At 38.1% G+C, this 17,110-nt stretch overlaps 1 protein-coding gene across 3 annotated transcripts; it reads left to right on the top strand.

Moving 5' to 3' along the window:
* The first annotated feature begins 918 nt into the window (after nt 1-918).
* On the top strand, nt 919-15,735 carry arfip1 (ADP-ribosylation factor interacting protein 1 (arfaptin 1)). 3 transcript variants are annotated; one of them, XM_079238379.1, is made up of 10 exons: nt 919-1,079; nt 2,814-3,169; nt 6,994-7,095; nt 9,618-9,726; nt 10,273-10,374; nt 11,481-11,593; nt 11,907-12,128; nt 13,136-13,293; nt 13,469-13,643; nt 13,756-15,735. In XM_079238379.1, the coding sequence occupies exons 2-10, from the start codon at nt 2,816-2,818 to the stop codon at nt 13,909-13,911; spliced, it is 1,491 nt and encodes a 496-aa protein (XP_079094505.1). In that variant the 5' UTR covers nt 919-1,079; nt 2,814-2,815; the 3' UTR covers nt 13,912-15,735. The 3 variants fall into 3 exon arrangements, with proteins under 3 accessions (XP_079094505.1, XP_079094507.1, XP_079094506.1); XM_079238381.1 differs by lacking the exon at nt 2,814-3,169; XM_079238380.1 differs by lacking the exon at nt 10,273-10,374.
* Nucleotides 15,736-17,110: the final 1,375 nt, after the last annotated feature.

Genomic DNA, 17,110 nt, shown 5'->3' with positions numbered 1-17,110 from the left:
CCGACTTCATAGATTCCAATATGGCCTCCGGCCGGACTGCTTCAACCAGGCTCAGTTTGCGTCGCGACGAAAGGTGCGCGACCCACCACAGGGTTTATGGGAAATTGAGTTTGTTATGTTGAATCACTTAATAGATCTTTGAAGGAACTTTTAATCCAGACAGACTTAAGTTTGCACCGCCATCTGCTTGGTTGTGGTATGTATTTCATGTTTGCTGCAGAAAGTGGTGAGAGTAGGCTACTATAAACAGAGAAGTAGAAGCAACTTTGCATTCTGAAAACATAATCATGACCTTTAATCAATCTTGTGCGCTGAAATAACATGTATTTATTTAGGCTAAAATGGTTGTGTAATTGTTATCAGTACAGCTTCACAGAAGGAAGGGTTGCTAAGTTTAATAAAACATAAATTAATAAGGAAATTGAAATATTAGAAGCTTGTAAACCAGGGATGCCCAGCTCCGTTCATCAAGGGCCACAATCCTGCAGGTTTTCTATGTATTCCTGCTCCAACACGCCTGACTCAGGGGAATCAGAACTTAATACTACATTGGCTGTTGGGTCCATTTAATGGCAGCTAGGTGTGCTGGAACAGAGATACACCAAAAACCTGCAGGGCATCGACCCCTTTGGACACTTTTGTTGTAAACCTATTTCAACCATTGTGAAGATGAAGACGTGTAGTCGACACTCCTGATCAGAAGGGGGTGGTAATGTATTCAGACATTATCTATCAGTAATAAGTACATTTTGAAAAAAAAGTTATAACCATGCATGTAGCATATTTCAACAGCAGGGGGAGCTCTCGCCCAGCAGATGATGCAATTTGCATCAGGTGATTATCCCTGGGCCATCATTGACGTTGAATCAGTCTTTCCGGGTCCAAATATCACGTCTGGCGAGCTTGAGAAGTATTTAGGATCGCTTGTGAGAAAGCAGTTAAATGTCTGTTGCACGTTTGCATTAACATCTGAGACAGTAGGTTTAGTGGGAACAGCTCAGGTGCTACAGTGCTGGATTTCAGTCAACTACTGCTACGGCTAACATCACAGCTAAGTAGTTAGCCGCATCCGCAGGCAGGTAACGTTGTCAAGTTTTCACCATTGTCATTTCTTTGTTGCTATAGACTATGTACTGACACAATAGTTGGACGGTTTTTTGTTTTCATTGACCGCAATGCTTTTGTAAAAGTTTTACATTTGTTTGTTATAGGCGTTGACTACCATTCAGCTACCACAAGCTAAACGTCAAAGGGGTTTCAGGCTTTCACGTTAATTCAAATTAGTGGGCAGCTTTATGCTAGCTGATCCTGAAGGACTGGTTGGTTGAGTTCAAAACGCATCGTGCTGGTTTAACATTAACCATGCAGTTAGCACAGTTTGAGAACACCCCCCCGGTTTTGTTTTCCACCCTCTACTTTTTGCTACCCTAAAATATCACGTGACTGTGCTGCAACAGGTAATCTTTACCTTGCCAAACCTCAAGTGTCTGTTCCGGGTGGGGTTGCTTACAGGAAATGAGCAATTGCGACAAGAACTAGTGGACTGGGGCCATTTTTTTGTTTGTTTCAATATCTTTCTATCTCTCTCTCAAGAAAAGTGCTAAACCACCTGTTTTTTTTATACATATATATATATCTCACACACACAGTAGGCTACATCTAATCCAACTTTCGACTGGTGGTGTGTATGTACATATATGAAGAAATGCAACTAGAATGTATGCAAAAGTGTGTGTAAACTAATTAAAAGGTAATTCAGTCTTCTAGGCGGTGTTTTACTTTAAAGATTTGTATAGTTTACAGATGGATGTGTATCGAGAATAAGTTGGCCACTTGTTTATGCCAGAATCAGATCACTGCACATCAGCATGGTGTCTATAACTTTTGGTTGCCATCTGGTCACTATGAAGACCAATAAAATAGATATGACACCATCTTTGCTTTCATAATGCTTTTCAGCTTGTTCATCAAATTGTTGTAACCCTGACAGAAACCAATAGAAAGTGGATAAAAGGTGTTTGTTGCTACTGTGATGTTACTCATTTCATTTGTAAGATGCAGTTTTAAAAGTTTTAAAATTCTTAAATTCAGTGTTCATTCTGTGTTTGGGGGAACAATAGTGAGACAAATATAGATAAGCCAGAAAAAAGGTTTAAGATCTGAGGATGAAGTTAAAACCACACTGATCAGAGGAGAAGTGAGTTTATGACACCAAAGTGACTTGTGGTGAAATAGTGGTGGTGGTGGGGGGGGTATCTAAGAGAAGTTGGTAAGTTGATGCAATTTGTATGTAATTGTGTATGCATTAGATGATACATGACACCTTTGGTACCAGAGCTATCTGTGGTAGTGTACTTTCAGAACTGACATCCTACCACTCCAGTCCAGATGTTTAACCATAGCATACGCGTGATAACTCAAAATAATTTTGTGCTGATGTACAGTGAGTGACCCTTCTACTTAATGGGACGAGCAGACCCAATTCATAGCAGAGCCACTAGATCTTTCTTTGTAGGGTTCAATATTTCATGTTTTTGCACCTTTTTGCGCATCGGTATACAAGGAAATTCTCATCCCCTTTCCAGTACAGCTATTACCAGTGTCAGTATTTTATTTGTAAATCATGAACTTACAATAATGTAGTTACAATAATAAGAAACAAGTTAAGTTTTTATAAATAATCTCAGATAATTTCTAAAATACCTCAAACAACATTTATCTTTCATGTCATTTGGGTGACATCAGTGTACAAAACTAAGCAGTCAGCCAGCTTCATAGGACATTTTCATCCCTTCCTGTTTATCTGTTTTCAGGTATGTCTGAAGTTAGTCTTGAGGCTGAGTCGGCGAAGGCCTCAGCAGAAGACCCTCAGAAGGATTGTAAGGAGGCTGACAAGGCAGATGACAGTTTGAGTGAGGATGTGAAACTTGGGAGTGCAGAAAATGGCAATGGAGGAGAGGACAAAGTTGAGATGCTATATGACATTAATATTAACAGCGATGAAGAAAATGCAGAATCCATTAGTAAAGATGTTCAGGAGGAGGATGAGGGCACGCAGAAAGAGAATGCACTGTCTGACAGTGTAAATACTAGAGGACAGGAGGCAGAACACCACGCTGAAATAACTGAAACACCTGAGGAAAGTGGAGATTCTCACTTGGAAACAAAGGTGATGTTTAACTTCACTTTAAACAATCAGCCTGCTCTAGCACTTCCTCACTGCGCTCTTGCTTATGTCCCTTTTTTCTATCTTATGCATAATCATAGTAACAGGTCAAATTTCATTGTGGATTTTTATGAGAAGTAATCTCTGCAATCTTGAGTTACAATGTGACTCCTGTCTCTCATTTTCTTGTCTTTCTATCAGTCTGTTGTTGTGCTTCACCTTCAATATGTAGAAAAGGAGCTGCTGGTGGTGTGCTGGGTGCCATTCTTTCTCAATAGCAATGCAGATTATGACTTTTCTGTCTTTCCTGGCTCTCTGCAAAAATCAATAATTGTTTATCATTGTTGTCTATTTGTATGCAACAAATGTCCATTTTATATTAATATCAAGTGGGGTTTTTTTGTTGTTTGTTTTTTTTAAAATTAGTTCTCACTGCTTTCAGTAAGTATTCACTCCTCTACAAGTTTGTATGAAGCAAAAGTGATCGTTATGTTCATGTTGTAAGTCATGTGTGCATTGAGCTCCTGAACTCTACCAGTGTCAGTCACATGGCTGGGTAAGTGGCAGATTTGGACTCCTGACTGCTCTTTCTGAGGCAGTCCCGTTCTTGTATTTCAGGAATGTCTGACTCCTCAGGCTATTGATTCTCATTCGGTTTCAGGCTCATTGTCGACATTGTGTATCACGTTATCTTATTCACCTTCCCACTCTCACTTAGCAACACAAACTTCTGCACGGTTGTCAGAGAATATTCAGGTCTGTCTAACCTTTTTTTTTTCCCCCCATTTGAACTCAACATTGTGCAACTTGACTGTGTCACGTTCCTCTGTAGCTTGAGTGGCAACACTTGTGTTTCCTCATTGCTGATGCTGCAAGTTGGACAGTAAGCTTTTTGTTGTTGTCCGTTCATCCCTCCCACAGCATGCAGGCTTCAATTCAGGGTACTGAACTGTAGGGAAGCTATACCTTGTTCCTTCCCATGGCTGATTAATTTGCAGCCACTTAACTATTGTGTGTGGCCCAGTAGATTAACTCTGTTTAGCAAGCTGACTTGCCCAATGTTTGCAGATGGTGGCTCTGAGACCCCATTATCGCCTGTAGGTCCTCGGCTTAATTAGACACCGCAACACTGGGCCTCACAAGGACTCTTGCATAATGATGCATGTATAGTTCCTGGCAAACTGGAGTGAAATGAACAGTACTTGTCAGCTGATTTTCGTAATAATCGTTGCACATGTCTTTGCCTCAGTCTTATCTGCAGTAAGTGGTTAGGCAGGTGGAGCCATCCATGTCTGTCGCCTGGCTGCATGCGGGTGTCTGTGGCCTTAAAATATTTATGCATCTGTCACATGATGCAGCAGTCAAAGAAAAGTCTTTGTTGCACATGCCAATTTGAATTACTTTCTAAATACTTGCCCTTGGAGCTCTGAATATGTTGTAATAATGTTGTCAGTTATAAATTGCAGCCTTACAATCTGGCTGCAGTTCATAACTGACATTTATATGGACAGTCATACAGACAAACTCGTTCACATCGAGCATCTCTTTGAGACACAGAAAGGAATCCTCGATAAAGATGTAACTCGATGCCTAAGTTAAACCTAGCATATTTTTCCAAAACTTGGTATCTCCAAAATGTTTGGGAGAGATTTTCTGCTGGTCTTTAAAGGCATTTTCTGTTAGTTGGTCATTTGGAGAGGGTTTATTCTTCTCCTAGAAGTGATTAGCTGAAATATATTGAATGTTTCCTGTTGGATTTGAGTCAGGTGTTGTACCCGGCCACATCCTATGTTCTGCATTATTGTGCACATGTTTATGACCGTGGTTGTTGGATCATCACATTGAAATCCTTCTCTTCTGCGAAACTTATGAAAACGAGGAGTTGTCATTATTCTGTTACATCATCTCGTGTCGTGCCACTTTAACGCACTCGTGCCCCATAATGTCCCACTTTCTCCTTTCTTCGTCCTTACGTCAATGCTGCCCAGGTTCATACCAAACATGCTGGGCCCCATCTGAACAAAATAAAAGGCATTTGCTTTGCTTTCTTTCAGGTCGTATTGTTCACATTTGTCATGAAGTTTTGGGTTGAAAGGAAGTTTTTTTTTGTTTTGTTTTTTTTTTCTTTCTTTCTGAGTGTGGTTCATACAGGTTGGTGTTATATTTCCCTTTTTTGTGGTCTGAGCCGTCAGAGACCTGAGCTGATCAGATTCAACACTTTCTGTTCATTCAGCGTGAAGCCGTAGATTTGCACGCAAACAAGCACAGATTACAAACTGAGGGAGCTCTGATGTTCACAGGTCATTTTATAGCCATTTTCAAGTGGGTTGAAGCTACATTTTAGTTGTACTTGATTTTATTCGTGTTTACAAGTGTGTAATGTGTCAGGATCACACCCGTATGCACTTTCGGTGCATCAAATTCACGTTTTTGACAATGTATTTTGAAAGTGAAGAGGAAATACAAAAAGGTTACTAAACGTGAATCGTTTGCCATTTAAATGATATTTCACATTGTCTACTCACCTCTGTTGTTTTCAAGTGTTCAAACCGATGGGTCTTTTCTGAAATTACCCACAATTTCATTTTAATCTAATCATTTCCATTTCTAAGGAAGCAGCCCCCAATTTATGACAGCTTTTTGTGTTCATCAATTATTTTATTTATTCATGACATTTCGGCAAGTTCTTGTACCTACAGACACCAGATGACAGAAATATGCTCCCTGCATATTGCTCCCTGTTTATAATGTAAATCTATGAATAAACTCACTGTTTAACTCTCACAGTAAAACCACTCGCTGTGTACAAGACGGAGATCCTGTTACTTGTCCATCTGGTGGCTATTTGCATTATTTAGATCGTGGTCACGTTATTGAAGTGAATGAAATGTAGATTTGCTGTTTGGCTAAAGATTGTCATTTTTTTTTCCATCTCTTTACATAAACAGATCCTGATAAAGTAGGAAACCGAATGTCATTCTGATTAGGTCAGTGTCCTAGTTTCCAAGTCCACAGTGATTAGCTCATGAGACTGTGTGCAGGCACTAACACAGCTCTGTTTTCATCTAACAGCGACACATCAACACAACTAAACCTAGAGACAAAAAGCACTAGTGGGTCAGATATTGATTTTATTGATTTGTGTTCATTTATTTGGTTTGTTGCATTTGTTTGTGTTGCTCTTTTTTTTAAAGTTGGACCAGAAGTTAGACCAGCTGTTGTACAGAGGGGGTTAGAGATGGCTCATGTCACAGGAAGCATGAGGCATCACAGATGCAATGTGGCCACAAAACACTTGATATTTTTTTTTGTTTGTTTTGTTTTAGATAGAGTAAGGACTATGCCTCCATCAGTACTGCCATAGAAAAAGCAGGCTGCTGCCCACTGGGATATATGGTTCAGGAAAAAATAAAATGAAAAAGACAATCCTGCATCTCAGTGGGTGCAACACTCGATGCCTCATCTCTGTATGATTTTGTTACCTGTTAAGTTAGGCGAACCCCAGAATGCTCGGACACCATGAAAGGATCAGCTGTGACAGTTTGCACCACACCAGTAATGGTTTAGGCATTTTAATGGTAAATAATAAGTTGGCATGCTATCATGTTGAAAGTAAATCTGCTCAAATTATGTTTGTTTTATACCTGATCTGGTTTAAATATATAAGGGTAATGTTATCTATTGTCATTGCCAATAAACCAGGCTTTGCCAGCATCCACAAGATGACAGACCACAGCAGTTGTCTCTAAAGCGAATCCCCCCCCCCTCTTTTTTTCCCTCTCTCTCTTCAAAGTAATAACTGTTTTGCATTGCCTTCCTCGTGGCAGGTGACCACAATGGCTGAGGAGTCCCACAGAAGCTCAGCTGCTGAGATCCCAGTCACCAGCAATGGAGACCTGGATCAGAGCCCTGAGACAGCATTCCAGAGGGTAAGAGCTTGACCAGAAGCTTTTTAGAGCATTTCTTTGGAGTCAATCCCAGTTCCTCCCCTTGGCCCTTCCTCTCTGTTTTGGAGAACTAAGATGACCCTTTTCTTTTCAATGAGTTTGGAAGCCAGTCAGATGACTGGATTGCCACAACTGCTTGATCCCTGACAGAAATGGGGAACTTTATTTCAGAGAGGTTGAGCCAGAAAACTCTGAAACTCCCAGAAAATGTTGTATTTCTTGTGCTAGCTTTAAGTAATATTCATTTCTCTTTATTAAAGTGAAGTTTTTTGTTGGCAAAAATTGACACTTGTTGGAAAACGTTTTTAATACGCTTCTTTTGTTTGACCATGTGTACAAACTTCCCAGATATCTGGTAAAACAAAATGTCAAATCTGCACATTTAAGAAGCTGGAGCCAGCAAATTCTTTGCATCTCTGCCTGGGAAAAAGAAAATAAACCAAACCTCTGATCGACTAATTAACAAATTGAAGCTCTAAATACACAATATCCTTCTGTGAGGGAGCAAAGTAATCAGTCCAGAAGAGCGCCTTCTGCATTGGAGTCATTTTGATGGAAACTTTGGGGCGCCTCTCTGTTGTCAATCTGGCTGAGCTGGCAGCGCTTCCATCCTGACCAGCTGATAACTCCTGAAGGCTCAGACATGCCTTTCATACGGCTCCCATTCAGCTCCCTCAGAAGAATGCCTCTGTCTTTCTAGCATTCAGAATCAGAAATATGTGCAGCTTTCATATATTTATACTTACTGGAAGTTCCGACTATAAGTTCTCTATCAGATAAACGCATTATTGAGAATGATGTTAATGGCAGCTAAGAACTAGAAAATGGCTCCAAGCAGATATACCTGGCATTCAGAAACTGTACAATACTGTCTACCACAGTGTTTTTCACCAATGCCGTAGCACACTAGTGTGCCGTGAGAGATTATCAGGTGTGCCCTGAGAAATTACCCAATTTCACCTTATTGACCTAAAAAGCAGCTCTGTGTTCATCTACACAGGCCCCGGTGAAAGATAATAAAATTCCTCCTTCTTGTGTTTATCTGATTTCAGTTTAAGAGGCTTTGATTTGATGGACTTTATATTAATAATATGGACTTTTTAAAAAAAAAAAAAAAAAAAAAAAAAAACATTTTGGTTTATGGTATGCCTTGTGATTTTTCAGTGAAAAAGTGTGCCTTGGCTCAAAAAAAGTTGAAAAACACTGGTCTACCAGATACGTCATGGGGAAACTGACTGTGTTTCTTGCTTCAAAGGGATAAATCTGACCATGTCTGGCTTAAATGCACCTAGTATATTGGAAAACTAAGAAGGGACTTTGTTTAAATTATATATAATATAGAGGTAGTCAAAGTATTAAGATAGTACCACTTTGCATTTGTCCAAATTGTTCATATTTATTCTGTTTATTGCTGTTTTATATGTTTACCTATTTTTGTTGTACGTATCCATTTATTTATTCATTTTTTTTATTTTCTGGTTTTGGGTTTGATAAATACAAATGAAAAGAGAGGGAGTTGGAAAAAAAGAAGAGAAGGCAGATGGGACTGTGAGAAACTGTCTTGAGTGACTATTTAGCACAAATAATGACTGTTGATGTTTACATAGCCAGGTGTACAGAAGTTTCTGCTACTCAGAGATTTTGAATTGCTCCCAATGTGAATGGTCTGTGCAAGAATAAAGATAAAAATGTTTAAAAATAAATAAATAAATAAAAAAAGAAATATTTTCAGCTGTATTTCATTTTTATCTTTGCTCCTCTGTGGGGAAATGCAGACTGTAAAGTGGACACCTATTCTACTTTGCTAGTTATCATTTTAGGTTCTTGTTCCCCTCAAAGTTTTTTCTTGCTCGAGTTGATTTAAGCTATTTATCAACCTGTCTGTATTTGACTACCTGGTTTCTTCAGCTCTGAAGGTTTAAGTATGTTTAAGTACACTGTACATTTGCCTGTCTGTGGGATGCAGATGGATATCAGTGGGAAGTTATAAAATGCAATTAATACTCAGTAACACTGTGTAACTATCAACATCAGAGGAACTTTACAAGGTTTTAGCTTGTTAAAAATATGACTAGAAAAGCACTCTGATAGTGCAGACCTCCTTTTTTTTCAGTCAACTACTGCTGATTGTCAAAAATCTTTTCAAAGAGTTCCTGTGTCCACAATTCCTTCCAGATTATTTCCAGTTTTAATGGAATCTAAGTTAGACCAAGACCCATTCTCAAAAAAATTGCAAAAGTGAATCCTCTTTGGGGGTAATAATATTTCAGGGTTTTATTTCTAATTGGCCTTGATGCGAAAAAAAACTTATAGCTTTCAATCGGTGGGGTTTTATTTTAGTTACTTTATTTGGATCCCCATGAGCTGCAGCTCTTGTTGCTGCTGAGTTATATAAGTCTTTTGAGGTTTAACCAGATTAAATCTAGACTAATTTTTTTCATACTTTGTGTTAGTTTAATAAAGATGATTTATCCCTTAGCTCCTGTTTTTCCTTTTGCCAATAGGACTCTCAGCCCACCACTCCCGGTGCCCTAAACCTTTCCGAGTCTTGCGTTATCTCCAGCAACTTTGCTTCAACAGCAGAGGGCATCATCGAATCAGGACCATACAAAGGTGAGCTAGTCTTTCCTCTTTACTATTTTCTTTGTGTAACTTATGTGTGTACCGTTTCCTCAGTGCTGAGTTTGGTAAAGCGTCAGCGTGAGTTTTGTCATACTTTTTCATCTTGCTACAGTATTTTTGGTCCTAGTTTCTGTGTATGTTTATTTCTCTGTGTTCCACCTTTTCAGTTTTTTTTTTTATCTCCGTGTGAAAGGTACCAATTTGAATTTGTAAAGCCGAACATCCAATTGAATTTAATGAGTTTGCTCTGATCTCCTGGTTCTAACCCTCCTTTCCCTTTTCATCGTCATGTTCTTGTTACAGATGCAAATAAAAAAATCTCCCTGTAGAGCAGAGAGCTGTTGTAACCTGTTCACCACAGTGTTGCCATGGCTATTTTCCAAATTATTCTCACTGGTTGAGGGAGGTCTTTGTTCATTAACGCATTCGCCCTGCAACATTATGGAGAGCTGCTGTAATAAGAGGAATAAAGGAAGAAAAATGAACTTAAATTCCCACTAAGGGTAACATCCTCTGATAACTGTGAATATCCTCCAGGGTCAGCAAGCCTGCCCACATCTCCTGTGACACCTGTAGCTCCAAGCTCAGCTGTTGCTAGTCGTCTGGCTCGCTCCTCCAGTGATAGTCAGACTGAGAAAGGTACCGGGAGCAGTGGTACATCAATCAGACAACCTTTCATCACAACCCTTTGTGCACGAAATTAACCGCAATCTATTGATTCTTCACCTGTTGCTTACCTGCACCTTCCTCCTACAGGCTGTGCCTTTTTCAGAATCAAACTTCCCTTTTCCATTTTTGTCTGTGGACCCTCAAGACTTTCCCTCTGTGTAAATAGTGTGCTAACGTGTGTAGTTGTTTATCCTTTGCTCTGGCCGTTCATGACCATTTGCTTACTGCTTTAGAGTTGTTACCTGGAGATCTGGGTACGACAGGTTCTGATTCAACTTCCTGGTTTGCTTGGCTTCAACAAAAAACCTTTTTAACCTTTTTATCCTGCAGAAGTTGGCATCTGTTGACTGTTAGTGGAGCTTTGAAACTCTCATAATGTAGAAAAGCTGAAAAAACTGAATTATGGTTAAAAAAAAAAATAAATTAAATAGTTAAATTTAAAAAAAAAAAAAAAAGTTTAAAAAAAATTTACTTTTAAATATCCAAAATACTATATATTTGTTGGCTGTTTCCCCATTAGTAACCAAAGGAGCAAAAACTTTCTAGACCATAGACCTTTGAAATATTTGAGCAAAAACTGAGCCCAAATTGCTCAACAGTAAGCCGATCTTCATTAAATTACTTTATAAAGGTCGAAACTGATGTGCAGCATTTTTTTTCTTTCTTTCTTTTTTATCTCATATCATCACTAAGAGTGGTCTCCCATGATCACAGCCTTTTCTGTTTGGCATTTGTCATGTTTATAATAAAAAGATGTCAACTGGCGCTGCTTCATATTCGGATATGTTATTTTTGACTTTTCTGCTGACCTTTATCTGCATTGTGTGGTGCAGAGCTCCATTGATTTAAGCTGTTTTTCCCTAAATGAATGTAATAGCTTAAGTCTGTTATTTGTTCCCTGCTTTCACTTTTATTTTACTAAGACAATCCAATATCTTTTTTTTTAAACTACTGATTTAAAAAGTACTTTAAAATCACAATTGCTGAATAGTACCTAACCATTTTTTCACCTGTTTTCTGTCCTTTAAGTGGAGCTACTAAGTAACTCACTAAGTGAATGGCTTTTAATTGTCCAGGAACAATGAATGATCAGCCAAAGAGTGGAGCAGTGGTCCTTTCCGATGACATAAAGAACCCAGCCATGGAAAAACTGGATCTAGTGAGAAAGTGGAGCATCAACACATATAAAGTAAAGCTCACTTTTGATGTCTGTCCTCGACCTCTTCTTTGTCCCTCAGCTCCAGTTCAACTCTCATCATCATCATCATCATCTCAGTTAATTAAAATGTTGGCAGAAAAGTGAAACTGACAATTAAAAATTCTATTGCTTTTTTATTTAGATCCGCTCTGTTTTATCAGTCTAATTTTTTTACTGTCGCTCTAATTTTAAAAAAAAATTTTGTTCTGTTATTGTCTGTACACAGTCAAATCTCCCAGCGGTCATTGTTAATAATGGATGTCCATTTGTGAGAATATGTTAATAAGGAGGCTGTCCTCCACAGTGTACCAGACAGATCTTGTCTGAGAAGCTGGGTCGAGGCTCGAGGACTGTGGACCTGGAGTTGGAGTCGCAAATTGAATTGCTTCGTGACAACAAGAGAAAGTACCAGAGTGTGATCAAGCTGGCCCAAACGCTGGCCAATCAGCTGTCTCAGATAATGCAGACACAGAGACAGCTAGGAGACGCTTTTGCCGACCTCAGCCTCAAGTCACCAGAACTCCATGTGAGTCTTTATATTAAAGACGTGTGTGTGTGTTTTTGTGTGTGTGTGTGTGTGTGCGCGTGTGCGCGTCAGAAATTAAACAAGCAGTATGTGATAAAGACAGTTCGCTTCAGAATTCTCTTAAAAAAAGCAAAACCAAAACGGTTTACTGCCATTTTTTTATGTTTTCACACATTTTTTTCCCTCTATCAAACCAAGAGTTTAGGGCTAGAGATAGATCATAGAGGAGTTTTGTTTTTTGTTTTTTTTGTTTTTTTTTGTATGGCAAGATTAAACAAAAACCACCAAGGCAAATTTATTTAAACTTGTTGCTGACCAGTACAAGGAAAAAAGGAGAGCACACTAAAACATTTTTAAACTTGCTTAAAATCAGCATTTGTGATGCAGTTTGTGACTTTTTCTTGTGTTTATCAACATAAGGTGTGTAAAGAACAGGACATGTCATGCAAAATAACTCTTCTCGTGCTTCATGTAACATTTTAGTGGCAATTTTACTAGAAGCATGCAAACATCACTTTTCAGCGCAGCATAAATCTGCACTGCTGGCATAACATTATATTGACACACACTGCAGCATTCGTTATGTTTGCTGATTATTGTCACTGTTACAGATTGAAACCTGTAATGTTGCCTTAAAATGTCTAAAATGAGTTTTTCTGAAGCATGACATCTGAGTACAGAATTCCATGGTTTAAACTTTCACATGGCTTAATATTTATGATCCAACATTTTGATTGAATTCCAGTACTTATATTGTTCCAGAGTTTGAATATAAAATGCATATGTACTTAAATAATTTTAAACGAGAACAAATATGGTATTTTCTTCAAACAAAAAGAAAAAACTTTCTCATTCTGCATCTAGTAGTTAACTAGCACAATTTAACATGAGCTCCTTTCACTAAATTCTGCCTTTTGTGAGAATTTTTACAGGCTCCTGTCTTGATTTGATTTTTAATGGTTTAAAAGCAAACCCTGCATGTCCTTCTTTGTTTGTGTTTTTTGTAGGAGGAATTTGGCTACAATGCTGACACTCAAAAGCTGCTGTCAAAAAATGGGGAAACACTGCTGGCTGCAATCAACTTTTTTATCTCGAGCGTGAACACTCTTGTAGACAAAACAATTGAAGATACAATGATTAACATCAAACAGTATGAAGTTGCCAGGTAATTGTGTGTGTGTGTGTCTTTTTCTTCTACATTTGCATTAAATCTAATAATCTTCAGGAGTTTAATTTAACTTGAGTCTGAGCGTCTCAGTTGGATCTTTCTCCACTACCCTGTCAGTTCCTGTATGTCATGATGCATAAATGCTTCATACATATCTCTTTGTATATTTTAGGGTTGAGTATGATGCGTATCGAACTGATTTGGAGGAGTTGAATCTGGGGCCACGTGATGGAAGCACAATGCCAAAAATTGAGCAATGTCAGCAGCAATTCCAGATCCACCGTGAAAAGTATGAGCGGATGAGGAATGATGTGTCGGTGAAGCTGAAGTTCCTGGAAGAGAACAAGGTCAGTCAACGACTAGATCTGCTCTGCAACTCACTGATAACATGTCAGCTTTTAATTCTCTGTGTTAATCTACCTATATATTTTTTTCCTGTTCCTGCTCCTGCTCCCACAGGTGAAGGTCTTGCACAACCAGCTTATCCTGTTCCACAATGCCATTGCTGCTTACTATGCTGGGAACCAGCAGCAGCTGGAACAGACGCTCAAGCAGTTCCACATCAAATTGAAAATGCCAGGTGGGGACAGTCCATCTTGGCTGGAAGAGCATTAAACACTCCGTTTTGAGACATTGTTGGCTCAGTTTGACATGAAATGTCAGATGCTATAGAAACTACAGGAACCTCCTCCCTTCTTTAACTGTACTGTCAATCCTCTAAATCTGGTTACAAAATTTACAGGAAAAAAACAAACATTCCTTTTTTTTATGCTTTCCCTTCATTCTATTCAAGTCATAAGAAATGCACTTTTCTACTCTGCTACAGACCTTTAGAAAGAAACGTGCTGCAGTAAACTCATTTGGAAACTCTAAATGGCCTTTTTGTATTCCAGCATTTGAATGTTTGTCAGCACGCGAGGCATGTTGGCTTTGTAATGGCAGCTAGAAGATCAGAAATACTGCCGTTTTGATCACAATCTTTACTGTACTCTTATCTGCTGACAAAGACGGGATGAATGCTTTAAAGTCTAATCAATACCCTTTTTTTTTTTTACTTTTATTTATCATTAATCAGTTTAACACCGGTTTTGATAAATGTGACCAAGTTTAAATTTCAGAATAATATAAAAATGGTCACTTTCAATAGCAAACTCTGACTTCTCTCCTAGTTTAATTTTTTGGGGAATACCCTTTATTTGCTTTAAGTTGGATTTAAGTGGGATGATCTGTATTTCTTTCTGTACTTTGCTCAGTAAAAGACTACAACCAAGGGAAACAATGGAGAAATGGTAGCCTGGTTCTCTCTAACAATTGACTTATTAAAAATAAAGTGAGTAAATCTTTCTGTCCATACCTCTTGAGCTCAGTTGTTTAAAAGCCAAAGTGTACAAAATATAGTTGTGGTTTTCAGAGGGTTATGTGTTTTTTGGGTAGAACCAGAGCATCTTCTTCCCCCAAGTTTGACCTAAATGCTGAGCTGCTTTAAAACCAACTTGTGTTGAACAAGCTCATACAGAAAGGTTTGTGCATCCTCTCCTCCTCTGGTCTTGCAAAACCAAAGTATTGCCCAAAAATTTGACTTTCTTTTTTTCTATTTCTTTTTCCTTGTCTTTTGCTTGTTTGTATACCTTGTAACAGAATGAGTAAAAAGATCGTTGCATCTCTTAAAAATACCAGAACAATGAAGGACCAGCCTTATGTCACTAAATGTGCCTTGAATTTATTCCTCTTTCCCTATCTGCCTACTCCCATAACCAGTTTTCAGGGCCCACTTTTCTTAATGGAAGAGAGAGGACCAAACAATTACACACTCACGCTGAGGTAGTACAGATGAAGCCTGTACAACTTTTACATGTTGAAGCACACCACAAAATGATACATGTTCACAAAAAAATAACTCCATGAACTTGATAAAAAAAAAAATAAATTCAAAACAAGCTTTTTTCAGATATTTATCCATATTATGCACTTATGCACGTTTATGCATTTGAGACTACAGAAACTTTGTAAGACCTGTGTATGTAAGGTGTAAACCAAAATACTATTGTGAAAATCTGGTTTGTACAGACCAGCATCCGCTCCTTGGCTGCTAATGGTTTACTTCATTGGGAATGATATGTCTGCGTGTGTATCTTATCCAGCTGTCATTTCGTCATTTTGTGGATTTGTCATTTTCTTACAGCTCTCTGTAGAAGTTTGAAAGTGTGAATCTTGTACACCATTATATTCTTTAAAATAGATGGATACATACATATATATATTTGTAATCTATATATTTTAATGTTAGATTGACCAGTGCTGCCACTTGGCTTTGTGTTGCTGAAAACTTGCAGATTAGTATGCTAGTACTGCTATGTACTAGTGGATATCTACCTTTTTGTAATAATGAAACATTAACAAATGTTGAATTAAAAGAATTCTGAATGTTGTGTAACTTGTTTGGGGAAAATAAAACTCACTCTTTCTGTAGGTGTGTTTAGAGCTTTGTTTTATTTCTAACCAGGTTTTATGACAGCATGTAAAGTCACCAGCTCCCAAAAAAGACAAATAATAAAAACAAAAAGGCAAGTTAAGGCTATTCAGAGTGTTGGTGTACAGGAAACCGAGTGCAAAAGCAAAATGGATGCAGACAATGTCTTTGACTGCTTGTAACATGCCCTATGAGAATGTTTTCTTTAGTTACCTGCCCCATCCTGTGTTTTGTCAACGTGCTCCTCTTCCGACAGAAGACCCATTATAAGTTGTTGACAAATGGATTCCAACTGTTGTAGCTGGCCAGAGCACTTGGAGCCATTTCACTTGAACTTGTCTGAGTTTACTTAAATCCAGGTGCTTTCAGTTTCCCCTTTACCTTTTCAGAAGCCCACCACACCCACAGCTACACATTTGACAGGATTTGGTTAATCCCCAGGAAAGTTATAACAGTGTTGATTTTGGGTTTAGAGACATGTTTTATCTTGAGGTACTTGTCAGATCAGATGTGGCTTGTCGGAGCACCACACTCTCTGGAGCAAATGGCTTGACAAATGAAATCACATGAATGTTGGTAGAAATGAACTAAATCTGAATTTAACCCATTAAGACCCAACTCATGAAAACATAAGAGAAGATGATTTTTATTTTTAATATGAGGTCTTTATTTGTTCCTTTCACAAAATGTAAATTTAAAAGTACCTACATTTTAACCATTTGTTATCATGTGATATGTCTATTTTTTTTTTTTTAAATTTATTTATTTATTTTTTTATAGTGGCATCTGCTTTCTGGTGTCCATTAAAGGACAGAATTAAAATTAGAATTGTGCTTCACAGGATTTTAAGCAAAGTTTGCACCAAAAAGCGATGCAAAATGTTTCAGAAACTGTATCATATCTGCCATGCTGGTTCTAATGGGTTGAAGTAGGATATTTATAAAAATGTGTAATTATGACCTTAATGGAGCCTTGCTGTATTAGAAACGGTCTAAATGCCTGTTTATTGAAAATATTTTTGGTGAGGAACAGTAAAGCAATGATAGGTCCAAATCACAGTTAATTGTTTCACAGTCTTACTTCCCAGCACATCCTTCAAACTTCTCTAACTTTATTTCAAATGAAAACATAGAGCTGGCCCAGTGCAGACCTGCAGGCAAAATGAATAAAAACTTTGCTAATAACTTTGCTAGATAATGAAAGACTTCTAAACACATTTTTTTTTTTTGTCTTGATGGATCGTCTAGACCAAAGCTGCCCATGTCCGGTTCTCGATTATCCTGCAAATTTTAGATGCTGCCCATCTCCAACACCTGAATGAAATGGCAAAATTTCCTCATCTGC

This window comes from Telmatherina bonti, assembly GCF_933228915.1.
Source record: "Telmatherina bonti genome assembly, chromosome: 3".
Lineage (NCBI taxonomy): Eukaryota > Metazoa > Chordata > Actinopteri > Atheriniformes > Telmatherinidae > Telmatherina > Telmatherina bonti.
This window is presented reverse-complemented; position numbering and strand designations above follow the sequence as displayed.